At 38.4% G+C, this 19012-nt stretch overlaps 1 protein-coding gene across 5 annotated transcripts in view; it reads right to left on the reverse strand.

The window, feature by feature from the left end:
• Positions 1-980: 980 nt before the first annotated feature.
• Positions 981-19012, reverse strand: part of LOC127414548 (semaphorin-6A-like) — a 119011-nt gene continuing 100979 nt past the window's right edge. For all 5 annotated transcript variants that reach the window (XM_051652654.1, XM_051652653.1, XM_051652652.1 and 2 more), the window contains one exon: positions 981-4901. In XM_051652654.1, the coding sequence (XP_051508614.1) occupies positions 3820-4901 (1082 nt within the window). In that variant the 3' untranslated portion in view covers positions 981-3819. The remainder of the gene's footprint in view (positions 4902-19012) is intronic.

The raw sequence follows: 19012 nt of genomic DNA on the forward strand, positions 1-19012 counted from the left end.
ATGGGCAAACATTTACCCATACTAGCTCTGATAAAAGAAAACCGTTTAAGTCATTTACATGACCACAAACACGTTGTCAGCTAATTAAGTATAATCACTGTAAAAACATGCATGGAAACACACTCATTTATACTTTATTCAGCAATCTGGTTTTTGAATCGATCTAAAATCATTTGACTGAAATCTGGATCATCGTGTCTGTTTGTAATTCACACCAGATCTCAGATCAGTCAGCTGTCATTAGCTTTAATTATTGACTCATCATTAGAATGACTCGCACTGTCGTGTGTGATTCACTGGCGTAAATGACGTGAATGAATCAGCTCATCTGAAGCGTGTCGTTCGCTGATATTCTGACCAACAACACAAACGGCAGCATCAGAGAAACGATGTTCATCCTTAACTGATATCAGAGCGGAGATCTGGACCTAGGCTCAATATTTCACGTCTAAACTGGTTTCCAGCACAGACTGCGAATGAGCGCTGTTTAATGAAGACAGATCTTTATTACGAGTATAAACTATTCACAAGCTCCACTTCATTTGAACCAGCTGAGATTCTGTAGATCAAAGTCATCTGAGTGATTTCAGGTGATTGACACTGAGTACAGAACACAATACTGAAGTAGTGTTGTAGTTGACGTTTTATATTGTTTGAACTAAAAGACCTTCATGACAACAGAGATGCAAACAAGGCTTGTTAAGGCAGCAAACGGACACCTGAGAACTTTTAGAAACATTGGATCTCATTGTCTGGAATTCTGAGTCGCCACACAGGTGATTCTTACCCATGTGTTGATTTCACGCTTCCAGACGTCAAACAATCGAGTGTTTCTATGGAGGTGTAGCTGCCCGCATGTGTCTCTTATCTCAGATACTCCACAAAAGCTCATCAGGGCGTGAAGCCGTCAGCGTGGCGACAGGAAGTACTTTTGTGATGACCTTGAGTCAAGTTTCTTGAGAAAGATCACAAAACCTCAGTGACGAGAATTTAAAATGTTTTAATGACTTTTTTTCCATTTATTAAAGAGAATTTCTTTACAACATACATTTAGGTGTGAACCAGACATGGGAGGGCCAGAGAAACATTGTGACAAAACAATATCTTACAAGAGTACAAATTTAAAACCGTTAATTCCAGCTCAAGTCTCGAGTGTCTCGGGGTGACCGTCAAAGGCACAAACACAAATCTCTGTCCACACACGTGGCTGTGATACGAACCATATCAAACACCTCGTGAACGCAGTTCGCTCTGCCTTTCGCTCTGATTTTAAGGCCTATAAATATATTGACTTTCACTTACTTACTCGGCAATATTGTCACCAAACTGTTGCTCCGCCACTCACCGTCTAAGCAGACATTTCACATGAATGTCCACTATAGCACTCCTTGTGGCAACACGTACTTGCATCATGTTATGAATTAGGGTCTGACACATTTTGGAACGAAACTACGTATAAAAGTGAGTTTGCGTAACTAGAAGCGTCTGCGATCACATACTTGTGTAGAGTATGTTTCAGCCTTAAAGGAATATTCCGGGTTCATTACAAGTGAAGATCAATCGACAGCATTTGTGTCATAATGTTGATTACCACATAAATTAATGTCGACTCGTTCCTCCTTTTCTTTAAAAAAGCACAAATGTGTGTTCCAGTGAGACACTTACAATGGAAGTCAATGGGGTCAATAATCTGTAAACATTAAAATACTCACTGTTTCAAAAGTACAGACACAAGACATAAACAATATGTGTGTTAACATGATTTTACTGTCATAAAATCACTTACTAACCACATCTGTGGAAAGTTAGAGACAAGTTACAACCCTAACGCAATGACGTAACCCTGAAATCCTGCAAAAACGACAATTTAAACCACTTTACAGATCAATTAATACACACGTTTTAACAGAAGAATTAATGTAAGTGCTTTTATAAAATTATAAACTTCACATTTCTGTCTTTAAACCCTCCGAAAATTGACCCCATTGACTTCCATTGTAAGTGTCTCACTGGAACACACATTTAAAGAAAAGGAGGGACGAGTTTAAATTTGATTTTGTTGTAATCAACATTACGACACAAATGCTGTTGATTGAGATGAACTTGTATTGAACTCATTTTTTTTGCGAGTCGTTTCAAAAGTAACTGTGGATGGCATGCGAGTTTGATGACAACAAAGCCAAAACTAGAGAAGTGCTCGATTCATGGACGTTAAAATGTTCAATAAAATGTGTCACAACAGTTAAATAACAATCCCTCATATTACATCACAATGATAGAGCTAGAAAAAATTATATTAAACAGAATCTGTCACAAACATTGAAAACATGAATCTGTTTCCTAATATTATTTGAGTGCAATTCTAGACAGGAGCCAGCCTGTTTTCACTGCCTAAAAACTGTGTTGAGTCATCTACATTAGAAAGCATACGTGTGTTTGGGAGAGACATCATGTTAGATTTGTTCATGCGTTTTATCTCTTATTGCCTTTAACCAGCCAGATCAACAGAGGTCTTTTTACATCATCTATCAAACAGTGCAAAAACATCATCTGGACTTTGTGAAAGTAAAAAAGGACAAACATTCTCGACACTTCCAGCACAACGAGAGGGTCGTGTGAACGTTTCATTGGCACAATGTTCAGAAATGAAGCACAAAATCATTTTGTGGTTTGCAAAGGGACCAGAGTCGACAACGACAACACCTACATTCTTTAATTACTTTTGTTTTTTTTGTTTTTTTTTTATCAAACGAGTGAAACAAACGTCATTATAAGAACTACAATTTAACAGTTAACACCTAACAAACTCGTCACTACTCAGGTGTAAGGCACACATTTACAGGTGGAAGAAATGAAAACAGGCTTTTGAACAGAAAAGATTCAACAAAAGGGTCCGTGTGTGGACGAGACAAGAAAATTATATCTTCACTCGCTGGCACAGCGCCAACATCCACATATTAGTCTCCGGCTTGTTTTTTTAAGTGCGACTCATCCTTCACTTTCGATCAATTGTTTTGTCTGTGCGCTTTTGTCACGCAGACGTAAGAATGGCACTCTGCGATCGTTGACTATCAGGTGATGAATGAGGATGTTAGTAAAGGTGAGATTCAGGAGTTCCAGTCAGGACTGTTGTTCCTGTAAATCTTCCATCAGTTCTCGTAGAGTTCACTTAGCAACGTCCAAAAAGTTAATGGACAAAAGTTACTGGCTCCAGTTTAATGACTTTAAATAATTTCACACTTGATTAATTCAAATTAAAAAGATCTTTCTTGCCTCATTTTGAGCCTAAAAAGAGTCTCTCTTTCTCCAAAAGCACTTTATTAAAAAATAAATACAACCAGCTATTAGTATTAACAGTCACATGTTGTTCAGTCAACAGTTACAGTAGACGTGTTTTAACTCTTGCACAAAGGCAGAACTCGACTGCTTCGTCCAGTAGCGGTAACACTGAGACAGGCTATTTTAGTTTTTCACAGTTTTCATTGTAAACTCCAGCGGTGGTTTCAGTCTGAACATGCTGAACATGTCCAAGTGCTTGATAACTGGGGCGTTTCGCAGCTTCATGACTGAATTCGCCCGTCTGATGTGCTTTTGGCAGAAAGTGAAACATCAGCAGCAATGCGGCTACATTCTCATCTCATGAGCTGCTCGCTGATCTTTAAGAGTTCTTCTGTCAGTAGCAGATGTTTGTCATCCAGCTTGAGCTCCACAAAAATGTATTAAAAAATGCATAAAGGAAAAAATGAGTTGCATTTCCTGTACACAACTGTACAAAGCAGATGCACTTTAGTGTCGCATTCACGTCTTTATCTGCTGGGATTATGTGCATGAGTCGCTGGACTTAACTTTCGTGGAAAGAGACACGAGCAACGGTTTGGGCGGGACGTCCGGTTTGAGCTGCCGGGATCCACAGCGGGGCAGTGAGCCGTACAAGCTCAGACTGGGATGACGTGAGATGCTGAGCACGGGCGGAGGAGACGTGACGTGCATCGAGTCAACTCTTTGTGGCGCTGGCGGAGGTGTCTCTACACGAAAGCTGTGGTTTCTGGACATGTGCGACGAGTTGGACGAGTTTGTGTTGTGTTTCTTGAGGCCTGAACTCTTGGCTGAGCTCATGGGATATCCGCGGCCATAAACGTCCAGTCTCTTGCCCATCTGCGGGACGGCCGGAGGAATGACACCAGTCAGAGACGCCTCACGCTGCGGTACTCGCGGCGGCATGCCATCACTGTCTGGCGTGCTGAGGCTGTGACACGGGCTCTTGAGGGCTTTGTACTCCAGCATGGCAGTCTGGTCATCCGCGAGATCTCCGCGATGAGGATGCTCCACATACTCGTGCTGGTACGCCTGCTGGTGTTGAGGTAATGGCAGCACCACCACGCTGGGAATGTGACCCGGAGACGCCCGTAGCGGCAGGTCAGAGATGACCGGAGAGCCTATGGATGACAGGTCTTTGGTGCAGGCGTTGATCAGGTTCTGGTTCCGCTCCCACTCGCGGCTCCCTCGGCTGTGCTTGCGGCGTGGCTGCATGGGCGTGGACTCCGGCGTAGGCAGTGAGGTCAGATCCAGGTGCTGATCCGCTTTGAGTATCTTGCCATTGGCCAGGCGACCGTTGTGCATGAGCGGGGTGAGAATGGCCTCAGGATGGCCATCTTTCACCTGCATCTCGAAGAGTCCCGTCAGTTTGGTGACGCTGTTCATGGAGCCTCGTCTGGACTGAACCGAGTCTTTGTCTTTGCGGCCAGGCATCTCAAAGTCTCGCCGGCGGTGATTACACACGCAGTAGACGATGATGCCTGAGAAGATGGCGCCCATGGCGAAGGCGAGGATGACGGCGATGGCCAGTAGGGTGACGGGAACCATCTGATCGCGGTCTCGATGGAACGTCTCGCGGATCACACCTGCAAAGACATTTCAGAACAGTTTAAGTGTTATTCCTGACAAATACTCAGATTCACAGTATAAATGTCAATTACAAACTTCATGTGTGTGTCTAGAATGCTGATGCACAACAATGACTTCAAATACTGAAAAAAGCTGCAAAATGCCACTCCTGGGGTATTTCTCTTAATTATTACTTTCTCTTCGTTTCATTTTATTTATCAAGCATTGCTTTAATTCAGGCAGTTCACGTTAGTCAAGCTTGCATTTAGCTGACGCTCTGCTGATCATGATGTCTACCAATACAATTCAGACACTTATCAGAGTGGTTCTTTTGAAGTCTTCCATTTATTTTGTTGTCTTAAGCCGCGCTTTCACTACACGACTGTCAGACTACCTGAATCGCTTCTTGTCGTAGCAGTGCACATACTACACATCAGATCCCAGATGAGGTGCCCAAATGACAAGATCTTTGGCCAAGAGGCATCCCCGACCAACGGCGGAAAAACTTTTTTTCTCACATAATTTCATATAAGACATTAGAGTGATTTTTCCAGAGGGTCACAATCAGGTCGCTGTTCAAAAGTTGCCTGTTTACTGATTTGTCAGAAAAAAAAAGAGGTGACAAAATATGGCAGAAAAATATTTGAGAAGATGCGGACAGGCTGTCTATGTCTATTTTGGAAAAAAAGTTGAAGGTACCTAAAACAAAGTACAATGTCAAGTATAGTGCACAGACCATTTATTTATTTGTTAAATTAAATCTTGCTAGTTTATAACAATAAAACAGAATTATGATCAAATTTGTGGTTTTCCATTCCTGTCCAATGATATGATGTGATTGTCTGGAAAGTTTGCCGTTGTCGCTGCACTGCTCACACTATAAGATTATGTGGCGATAATATCAAACATGCTTGAAAATATCAAGGCGTCTTTCAAAGCTCAAGATTGGCTCAGATTACTCTGTTGAACTGCTCATACTTAACACTTTAAGCTCAGATGGGCCCACGAGAAACAAAAATCATCAAAGGGTTAGTTTACTACAGTCTTGACCAACACAAAATAGGTGTCGCTTGAAAGCTTAGAAGCTCTACTTTCCAATGCATGTAGACATTATGACCAAAACTGAACAAGTGCTTTGAAATTTACAGACAAATCAGAAGTGTTACATTTTGATAATTTATTAAGGAAAATGTGCACTGTACATATTATTGCAATCAGTAAAAACATCAAAATCATCATATAGTCATGTGTCATATGTTGTCATAAAGCTCTCAAAGAGTAGAATACAACCGCCTATTTGTTTTACTCACACACAAAAATATAGCGAGTAATAGCTAAGTATATGTCTTTGACAATTATGTTATTGTTTCTAATATGTGCGTTTTCACTTATAACTTGACAAAAAATAAATGGAACATGAAATATTATATATCATTACTTAGAGGAGATTCTTTCAAATGAGCCCATACAGGATGCATAGATCATTAGATAATCCACATGAAGCACAATGTTACATATGACCACCAGGAGATGGCGCCAAATACATGACACAGACTCAATGATGACTCAAATGACACAGAATGAAACTCATTCTGTGAAATCTCATGACTAAAATCATGTCTGCATGCTATGCAAACCTTTAGTCATTGTTGTGTTTGCATGTGTAATTAGTTCTTATGTACAATTATGTTTTATTTGTTTAGAGAGGCTTTTGGACACTATGATAAATTATTTTTGTAATATCATAACTTGATTGTCGTATCAACACACAATTTTTCTTAGATACAGTTGACATGATTGGGAACAAAATAAAAGCAGTTTTTCGGAGCCACCTTATTTATACCCTGAGGTATGTAATGTCAAATCAGACTTTTTTTTTTTTTTTTTTGGTCGAGTTATAAGCCTTTAATTTTGGGTATACCACTGAAACGTAAATCTGTCTGCCACAGGAAAATCCAACCAAAAATCATGTAGTGAGAGCATGGCTTTAGCTGCCTTTCCATTGCATGGATGCAAGTTGCATGAAACAGCCTTCTTCATCCCCACTTCACCTCTTGTCTGACAGCTCTTTGCCTTTAAATCTCTTAAATCTGTTATTCTGTGCTCAAGAAATTCCAGATCGTCAGTCTATTGTAAGTCTTCAATGTGTTTGTGTCTTGTTCCTGATTTTCACTGGGGTTATGGATGAATATGCTATAAATGTATACAGTTATTTGTTCTGTGAGACTGTATTAAATCTGTCGGTCCACTGAACTATTGCATTAAATGTTAAATATAAAAAACTCATCAGGGGAGATTTGTTTTTCTTTTCTTCTATAGTGATGGGCAAAGTTAATGTAAAGTTAAGTTAATGCATTACAATTAGTTAAAATGTTTCCATCCAAACACAAAGTCCCAACTGATAACCACTAAATTCTCAGTAGACTAACTATTTAACAAGCGCACAGGAAAACAATTGCTGTTATAGTTCCACAGTGGCAAATAAATGTTACTTTTTACAACTGTTGCAAACACATAAAAGTGAATCCATTAGTCAGGCAGAAGTGTGTAATAGTGATTCATCGCTTTTCTGTGGGGAGTAACACACACAGAAACACAAACACACACACACACACACACACTCTCTCTCTCATACACACACTCTCTCTCTCTCATACACTCTCATACACACTCACACACACACTCACACACACTCTCACACACACTCTCTCTCTCTCATACACTCTCATACACACTCTCACACACACTCTCTCTCTCACACACACTCTCTCTCTCACACACTCACACATACACACACTCACACACTCTCTCATACACACACACTCACACACTCTCTCATACACACACACACACACACACTCTCATACACATACACACACTCACACACTCTCTCTCACACACACACACACTCTCATACACTCTCTCTCTCACACACACACATACACACACTCATACACTCTCACACACACAAACATACACACACACTTTCACACACTCTCTTTCTCTCACACACACACACACACTCTCATACACATACACACACTCACACACTCTCTCTCACACACACACACACACTCTCATACACATACACACACTCACACACTCTCTCTCACACACACACACACTCTCATACACTCTCTCTCTCACACACACACATACACACACACTCATACACTCTCACACACACACACATACACACTTTCACACACTCTCTTTCTCTCACACACACACACATACACACTTTCACACACTCTCTTTCTCTCACACACACACACATACACACACACTCATACACTCTCACACACACACACATACACACACACTTTCACACACTCTCTTTCTCTCTCACACACACACACACACTCATACACTCTCTCACACACACACACACTCATACATTCTCTCACACACACACATACAAAACACACACACACACTGCATGTATTCATTACTCATGGCCAGTGTAAACTGCAGTGGCTTGTATTTACGATACAGCAGCATCCGTTTAATGGACTCTGATTATTGTGTCAAATTCAGTTCTGTTCATTGATAACACTGAGATCATTTGTTTCATCTGTGCTTTAGGAACAGATCTGATCTTCTAGAGCAACTGAATGGACGATCGTCTCGCTCTCTCTTTATGTTCTTAGATGACAAAATGCCGTCACACATCTGACTCTCATCTGCTAACAGAAAGATCTGACGTCTGTTTCTATCTTAAATTCATTCTCATTTTTTTCTCTCCGGAGAGTTTCATTCCTCACAGTCTGTTTGACGTTTAAAGTGTTTTTTCTGTAAGAATGAGATATGGGGGCTTTCATGGATTCATTTTCATGTTAGAGATTGCATCTGTCAGAGTCATGAATCTCCAACTTCAACAACTCTAAAAAACAAATAATTAAAAAAAACAAAACACACACAATATATATAAAACAGTTCAATTTAACAGCTCAGGATAAAACATTGAACTCCAGTGAATTTATAACAAAATATTAAACAGAAAAATGACACAGTTTGAAAAGATGATTCTGTATGGTTCAATGGGATCTCCAGTAGATGTGTTTGTAACTGCTGTGAATGTGGAGCACCAGCAGCACTCGTCAAACCTTTGAAGATTTCTAACTTTCATGTGTGAAGTCAATTGTTTCTCAACTTCAAAGAGGCTGACAGATATAAAGAGGAAGAGACCTCTGACAAATGGAGCACTTTTAGTCAAACGCAGGAAGTGTCTTATCCCCATCAGTCTGAACAAATTCAGCTGTATTTATTTTCTTCACTGTGTTCATTCTGCTCACAGTTCTCATGTGAGATACACTGAATGAATGTCATTGCATTAGATAACACAATATCAAACACGTTTCTAAGATGGCACAAGCACAGTGCTAGGTTTGAAATGAAAATTTAAGAAAGTATTGTCACTTTTGCTGCATTCCAATTCACATACTGTCATAATATGTACTGCATTTGATGAAGAATGTCGGAGTCTGATTGGCTGGCAGGAGGAGCTTTTTCCAGGCGGGCTGTTGGGCTGCTAGCAGATCAATACACAATATTAAATAAAATACATTTAAAAATAGACAATTATACGTTTAAATACCCTTTAAAAGATCATATGTCCAGTGCGAGATGCTGAAAGCGAGATTGCGGTCAAAGACGTCCATCTAGAATGTTTACATAGAAAAACGATTTTAAATAACAGCGCTGTCTGATGCAAAAATGTGTTTGGTGTGAACGGCCCCAAAGCTGTGTCTGAAATCATATACTGAGCTCTATTTTCATGAACGGGCAAAGCACAGTGCTAAGACCACGCGCTACGTCTTATCCAATTTGCACGAGAGCGCTAATCCTAAGCGCAATGTTTTTGTGCAAGCGCAAACTGCAAGTGGGCGTGTTCGCGCTATCTGTGGGTGTATTGTGTGTAAACGATGTGGCGCAAAGCGCAATTTGCTATTTTCCTCAGAAATAGATCATTGCGCTAAATCGTATGTCCATGAAAATCACTGTTGTAGCCATTTTTATGAAACAAATATTCATTAGATTTGTGTTAAAGGTGCAGTATGTAAAATTTTTCATGTAATATTGGCCTTTTTTTTTTTTTTTTTGGCAATGTGTGAACGGATTGTAATGCAACTTAAAAAATGAGCCCTTCCTGGACTTCCCAGGTTGCCTATTAAAGCCTGTAGACTGATTTTCATGCGAAGGGAGCGGGTCGCTTTTGCCGGGAAAATCCAAAGGATGTGACGTTTATGCACGCTCCCGAGAGCCTCAGTGCTTCTCTTCCACTTTTCAACAGCAACAACAAACTGCAACACTAGATAACGTTATCTTAGAGATGGAATCCAGCAAACGTCCGGCTCCCAGCACAACACCGACACTACACTCATTAGTGTAACGTAACTTGGTTATACAGAAAATATATACATTCTATTATTATAAAACAATAATAGTGCATCGATATATCAACATGACAGTTGTGATGGAATCACATCAATACTGAATTGTGTCAACATATTTATAATGTACAGTCTATTTTATAAACAGTTACTGTCATCATCCACCAAATTTAGCTAACAGCTATTGATAAAGCTGACTAGCTAGCTAACGCCGACATACGCTATCGTATAAATGCAGTCAATGTATCATGTAAAGAAAAGTGATTACTTCAAACTACAGTCTCACATAGTCAGACCTATATCCACACTTTATATGAGCCCTGTTCCAGCACTGGAGAGTCAAATATAATATACAGTCTCAAAGTTTGTAGTAAAACAGTCATAACTGTGTCATTTTAATTATGCTATCTCATCTGTCAGCATGATGTCGGTGAATCACGTTCAGTCTCTTTGTACGTTACGTCGTTGTTTTGGTCGATGATCGCTCAAGTCCCTATGGAGTGTGTGCGCGAGCACGAGCAACAGGCTGCAGTTCACTGAACGGCCACAGGTGTCACTAATAACAAGAGTTTCTGAATCTTACACACTGCACCTGTAAACTATCTATAAGTCATGGTTTATTTTTCAATTATTATTATTATGTTTATATTTACAGTTGTATTTGATCTGATTTGTATTGGTATTTTTCCACCTGTTGTTGTAGAGTGATTTTTTTTTTTAAATGAAATGTTTGGATTTGGTATGTTTTTTTGACCACTTTGTTATTTAGATTTTTATATTTTCATTTCGTTTGAAGTTTAATTTAAATTTAGAAATATTTTTGGTTTCATTCTTTTTGTGTTTCATTAAACCAATGTAATTTTTCAAAAACAAAAATCGACCGGTAGAAGTGAAGTGCTTTCTAATACAATCACTGTTATTACTAGCCATGATTTGTGTTTCAGTAGATAAATATAATTCTTACATTCTTTATAATTTAGAGCACACATCCAAATCCTGACAAGAATCACATTTTCCATGCGTATAAAAGGAGTGTGTCACTGCCATAGTAATATGGCTGACATTCATCAAGGATTCAGTTAATGCACAAAACAACACAAGTCCATATTTCGATTCTTCTAATTCATTGCATACGGTCCATTTACACTAGCAACTTCTTATGAATGTGCTGTCTTTGTTTATATCACTGGTGCTTGAGGGAATGGACTATATAATAGGACGCAGACGGTGGAATAACTGGAGAAGAACCTCAGAATTAAATTGCACTTGAACCAGCCCATTAGCGCTTTGCATGTGCAATTTCACCAAACCCACTTGTGCCTAGACTTTAAGTCATGAGTGCAAAGTCAGTGGGCATGGCCATGAAGTTCTGGTATTTTTGTGCAAGCATGCATAAGCATAACACTGCGCTTGGCGCTAGCGCTCATAAAATAAGGCCCAGAGTATTTATGTCATTTAATGAAGGATGTCCTTCTCAGCCGTTAATGAAGTATGTTCTTTCAGTTCTTTACACGTGGGTATTGTCCCGTGACCCGAACATATGACACAATCTACTCTGGTTTAATAGCACAAGGAACATTCTTGCTATATGTAGTGCATACTTTTAATTAATTGTTTTGAATGTGACATCTCCTCAGCTCCTGTGGCATTATGGTACAGTGTCCAGTGGATGAGCAATTCAGTAGCAGATCATCTGGGTATTTCTCACCTACTCTCTTATGAATACTGAGGATTTGGACATCCTTCTCCATTGACATACTGTATACAAATTCAGATCTGTGATTGTGAACTCCAGCTGTATGAACTTGAGGGGAACTGACGGTTCAGCAGGGGCAGTTCTAAGGCGGGGCAGGATTATTGACACGGGGCACTGGCCACCCTACATTTGGAGAGGAGATAAGGGGGGAAAATTATAAGATATTCTATGAATATTCACCTAAGGTGCGTAAAGGACCATCTGAAAAGTCTACACACTGCAATAAAACATCACTGGCGTCCAAGTGTTCATTTAAAGCTAGGGTGTGCAATCTTTGCCAGAATTTTTTTTTGCTATACTGGTTGAAAGTCTCTTCACATCCTGATAGCAATCAATAATTTAAGTGGTCTATATGTAAAAAAAATAAATAAATATATATATATATATTCTGTGGAAGGGAGAGGACTAAAAAATGATCGGCCAATTATTGCATTCGGTCCGAAGGTAATGAGAGGATGTCCTTCCTGTCTGTCAATCTATATTTGCATACCACCATGCAACTTGTTCACGCAGACAATCACATGTCATCAGCGCGGGTTCTTTGACGCTGTGCAGAGCGAGCGTGAGAATGGAAGGCGAACCGCAGTTACCTTATGTTCCTCCTGAACCACCAGTAAAAGGAAACAAGAAAAGAAAGACCGTGTTAGAAACTTCTGCAAGGCTTAGACTCTGCTGTGTGTGTGTGCGTGTGTGTGTTCATATGTGATAGAGGAGGCGTGGCTTTGGAGACACCTCTGAAGCGAGGGCGGGCTCTATGCTTTCAAAGCTAGCTTGCTAACTGCTAGCCTCTCTGGATTACACATGCTAGCTTTAAATGCATTGCATGTTAAAAAAGTCAACATTCTAAAGTTAGTGTCAGTGGAAGAATCCTCATTTCCAATAAATGACACTTGATTTGATATGTTGTTATTGGAATAACATGCATATATATTTACTGTGGTGCTGTGGCTTTAATATTAGAATCGCTGTACAAGCCTATTTAAATAACACTATTTTTAATGGCTCTTTTGCTCTCAGGGCGCTCAGAGGAGAAAATCCAGCAGAATGAATCTCTCTTAAACATTACACATTTGACTCTAATGAGACATCACTGACTGACAATTAAATGTGTTAGAAAGACCTGCACTGAAATCCATTTCACCAACACTACATCTACATCTCTCTCTCTCTGTGTGTGTGTGTGTGTGTGTAGAGAGAGAGAATGAGATATGAATATTCAAACACACACACACAGCATTTTTCTCTGAGATAAACAGCCTGCTGTCTTTGTCTGTGAAGATGATTTTCAAAGGTAACACACTTGAATGTCATTGTAAAGAGCTCATTTAAAGAGGAAAATATGAAATCATTACTCGGGCAAATCTGTTTGACCCACAGCTGATGTTCAGATTGGATACCTGTCATTAATCTCACAGAATCTCTGTTCAACTGTCTTTAATCCACATTAATTTACATTAAATCATCTAATCAGAGTCTAGAGGTCTTAATGGAGGTGTGTGAACGAGAAGCTGCTTTACAACGCTATAAAAACCCATTAAACACACGTGTGGCATGATGATTCTGCTGTGAAATATTACATAGTTCAATAGATCACACTGTTTTATCATCGGAATTAAAGTCTGAGGAGATGGTGACACACGGTCAATGTGAAGTGTGCATATACAGTATAATTCAACTTAATAACCGTATATAATATATCCTCTTGATTAATGACATAGATTTCTTTTGTCCCAAGTGACAACAGTCATGAATAAACTAACATAGCAAACCGTTTATAATGTGCAAATTACAAACATTATTAATATTATCCAGCTGTTTATACTTGAAATCTTTCACAACAACAACATGAGCAAACACACATTATCATAATGTATGTAGATGAGTAAAAGTGTGTTTTCCCTGATGTGGATCAGCCGAGAGTGTTTTAAAGGCTTTTGTGTGTGATTGAGGTCATGGCAGGAATTATATCATCAGTCTCTCTTCATTCACATGATGTTTAATAAATGTGTTGACAGACACTCGTCTGAATACACTTGCTAGAGCTGTCATTATATCCAAAATAGGGAAATATCACTAATTAATAGCTGAAAATAATCTTGTTCATCACAGCAAACACTGCGTTTATAAAATAAATATTTTTCTACTCCAGTAAATATTATAAAAGTTTATGGTTTTCCTACATTAAGTGTCGTGATTGTGATGTAAATTGTTTTAATCATGTGATAACTGATTCAGTGTGACAACACATGAAAATACAGTGACACAAAACTAAAGTGATTATTTGATTTGTGTGTGTTTGTGTCTTTTACAGTATTTGGATATTTGTGTGTTATTGTGCCACGCCCAAGAGAGAGAGAGATCGCCCACTGTGTTCATTTGAACACTGACTGTATAGACACACAAACCCCAGAGAGACACAATCTCTCTCTCTCTCTCTCTCTCTCTCTCTCTCTCTCTCTCTCTCGACTGCCTCTGTAATTGACCTATAAATTAGGGACTCACACAGAGAGAGAGCGCGCCACAGGTTTACAGAGAGAGAAAATTGGAGGAGGGGGAGAAGCTCGAAACGAGGCAAGAGAGAAGCACATTTATTGGTTGAGCAGGTCATACACACCACACACACACACACACACACTAGATTAAGGTTAGTCTAACGTTGTGGCTACATTAGAGTTCAGCCTTGGAACAATCCATCCTGAGATGAAGCTCCTGTGGAGTCACAATGGCAGCAGATGGTGGAGGGGGTGAACAGACACAGACAGACACACACACACACTAATACACACAAACACACACACACACACGCACACATACACACATAAACACACACGCACACGTGCACACACACACACACACATAAACACACACGCACACGTGCACACACACACACACACACATAAACACACACTCACACACACACAGACACACACACACACATAAACACACACACACACTAATACACACAAACACACACACACACACACACACACACACGTGAACACACATGCACACGTGCACACACACACACTAATACACACACTCAAAACAGCATGCTCAAATGTACTGTGAAAGCGGCACCAGCTTAACCAGGAGACCCGATGACAAATATTTAGCATTATTTATATTTTATGTCTTGTTTTATGAGACGATGGTTTTAAAATCAGATCAAAATGTAATCAGTGTGAATCCTGCAGGTCTGAAATATTTGAATAAGACACTCAAGGTTGGGTTATAATGAGAATATAATAACGGCTAAAGAGTGTATTTAGACACAGCACACGTGATCTCATGAGTATTTGTATGTATCTGTATGTAAAGTCACACATTTAATGATGTTTGCATAGACACATACAATACTGACAGCATCTAAAACACAATCCTTTTACTTATGAACGACTTCAGAGACGTACAAATGTTTACAAATCCTTACAGACACCATGAATATTGAATTCATGGAATTAATTGGTTCATTTTATTACATTTTATAATCAATTGTTGATGCATTTACCTAATATGACATCATAACGGTTTCATTCTGTTCTGCGTGATTTCCTGGATCATATTCAATATCACTTTAACCAAGACTAAACTTTAATGAAAATTCCATAATCATTTACTCATTTTTTTCATCATTAAAGTTTTTTTTTATTATTTTGTTAGCTATGGGTTACGGTGTAGGGGTAAGATTAAAGAATCTAAAACATCTATAAAATAATAAAAAATACATCTATACAGATATATTTATAATATAAAAGTAAATAATAAACGTAAATATTTTTTCCTTTTAAAAAGATGTATATATGTATATAAAAAATTTAAAAAAAGTACAAACATTTAGATGCTGTCAATATAAGTTTCATTGTTGGGGTTAAATATGTCAAATGTATGTTTAAATGTTATGTACAAATAGCTATATTCACAATATAACACAACCTCTAGTGCCTTAATGCTTAAAAGCTTATTACATAAAAATTAGGGCTGTCAGTCGATTAACATTTTGAAATAAACTAATGACATGGTATGCAGATTATATAATCAAATTAATCGCATATATAAACATTTGCCAAAAAAGTCCCATCAAATAACAATAATTCAATATATGATTAAATATGTATAAATAGTTATAAATAATAATTCAATAATTAAAATGCATTACATTATTGTGGCAGACAAGTAAAGCACTGATAATACAAAACCAGACTTTAGAAGAAAATATATCGTTTATTTCCACATCATTGGACCACATTCCTCAGCAATCCATTTCTCAATTAAATTTGTCAGTCTGTCCAGGATAGATTTATTAGAAGGGCTTTTCTAGCAATGCGACAATATACACCCAGATAGCACACATCTCCAAAACGTCTGTTTTAGATCTTTTCATCTGGAAAGCATCACAATATAATTAATATCTTAAAACGATCAGATTTACAAACACACTAAATCATAAACATCTTGAAGACATCTGCTGAATGTCTGATTGACATCCGAGAAGAAACGTCTTATAGATGTATTGCAGATGAGCAAACAACGCAAAAAATACGTCTTCCAGATGTAAACAGACACATCACCCAGACGTCTATTTGATGTACGTGTGCTATCGGGGCACATGCGTCAGACGGACAATTTTGGAGTTTCTCACTTTGGTTGCGTCACAGAGTCACGTCATAAACACAGTATTTTTAGGTCGTTGTGTCAAGTTGAATGTAGTTTGAAATTTAGAAAAACACGTCTTGAGATCTCTGCATTCAGAATTGTGCTCCATCCAGCTGTGTTTGAACACAAGCATGCATCAGTTCTCATCTTGTACTGTCACTAGTGTCAAACAAGCCTGAGTCTGTTTATTCTCTATACAGCTGGAGTTTCACTTACTGCCCCCTGCTGAAAACAGGTGCGCTGATGGAAGGAATATTCCGGGGGCATGATTGATTGCATTAATGTTTTTAAAACGTAATTTTTTATATAAATAATAGCACTTAATAAACACATTAAATCAACAGCCCTATTAAAAATATGAATGATACAAATGTAATAAAATATAAATGCATGAAGTGTCATCATCCCTCTAGTAGATCTAGTTCCTAACATGTAGACTGTAGTTAATACTTCTCTAAGTGTGATGTGCAGTGATATAAGCTGGTGAACAGCTGTTTCATGTCATAACTGTTACTATATTGTGTATTTTAACTTGACTAGAACGCTGTATTGACCAATCAGCATCCAGGAACAGAAATATCTGTTTTATAAATAAGAATATATATTGTGTTATAGTGCTAACAGTCTCCTCACAATCTGCTCGTCATTATTCATAGCACATTAGACACATCAACACTAATAACACACAAACGGGAGGGAGGGGTGTGATCAGGGGGAGGGGTCTAAATAATGAATATGCATGTGAGCTCTGTTAATATGTAAAGCAGAATGGAAATATCTGGCCATGAGAGAGAGAGAGAGAGAGAGAGAGAGAGATTGCCACAGATACTGTAAAAGCAAAGCAGCAAATATAAAGCCATGCATCAACACACAAACATAACAATAATATACAGCTCATGTTTATAAATAAAACTCATAACTGACAGCAACTAATATTAAAGCATCAAAATAATAAAAGCATTTGATAAGAAGCTGATCAGATATATGAACGTGTTAAACTGCAGTACAGTAACACAAATATCAGCAGTGATGAGAGTTTATCTGCCACCATTGTGTGTGTTTGACACGTGAACTGCCTCCAGTGACCAGCAATGACAACGAATGTGTGTCTTAATGTATGTACACTTCATATGTCATGATGTGATGTGTGATTGACCGGTGTCAGGGATTAAAGCGCTTCATTATTGATAATCAATGGTAATTAAATGCTGCTGTCTGTTAACGAGCCCAGCGCTGCTGTAATGGATACAACATCACTCTGTATTGATCAGGTAAATGCTTTAATTGTTTTGTCATTCACCAGCTCGAGCTGTGAGCAGCACTTACTGACTGATTTTAAAACACGTGTGTTATTAGATCTGTTCCAAACTATACTGAGCTGCAGTCAACATAGACAACATCTGAACACCAATTAAATCTTATAAGTGATGTGAAACTGAAACTTATTAATAGAGTGCTTACAGTTGATTCTAATAGAGTTAGATAGTAACTAAATACTCTTAATGCAACTGGTCCCTGATCAGTTCTGATAGTGTCAGCAGGGATAGAACTGCTGAATGCAAATAATAACATGTAATTAACCATGCAGTCTTAACCTCGTGCAACCCCGTGTACACATGCGTGGACGTTGTATTTTGGCTTCGCTCTACACAATGCATAATTTAATTTAAACCAACTGATCTCAGTTCAGGAGACTCTGTGCTGTCAGTAAAGGGTTAAACTTTCGACACATCGAGTCATGTGACAAAACAACATTGTGGCGATCACAGAGCAATTTGTGTTTGGTTGAAATGCCAACAAAACTACATCTCGTAAGAAACCTCATTAAGTTTTTACACTGAAACCTGTTTGAGTCAAAAGATTAGAGTCTCTAGTTTAATCCGATATGACATTTTTAACATTTGAGCAATTTATCGTGAAGTGGCACACTGTTAAACACAATGACCACATACGTGGACTATAGGCTCATTTTCAGTTAAAATATCCTATATGTCTATAATGTCTCAAAAACATGAATAACCAACATAAACAATTTAGTAAAAGTCTGACTTTCTATAGATTTGTATTTAAACATTTTCACAACTTAGTCCCACCGTCCACATATGTGGACATACATTTTTAGGAAAACTATTTGGTCTAAAAAAAAAATAAAACATTATATATATATATTTGCATGTTTCTTAGGGGCTACTAGTTACAAATCAAAAAGGGGAATGAAAAATGCACACATCAGTCACGCTCGAGTCTCAGGAGGATAAAATAGCACAAAAGGCTAACTTTTAAAAGTGAGAAAACGCACATTTTGTGTTGTTGATGTCAAAGGCTG

This window comes from Myxocyprinus asiaticus, chromosome 24 (assembly GCF_019703515.2).
Source record: "Myxocyprinus asiaticus isolate MX2 ecotype Aquarium Trade chromosome 24, UBuf_Myxa_2, whole genome shotgun sequence".
NCBI classification, from domain to species: domain Eukaryota; kingdom Metazoa; phylum Chordata; class Actinopteri; order Cypriniformes; family Catostomidae; genus Myxocyprinus; species Myxocyprinus asiaticus.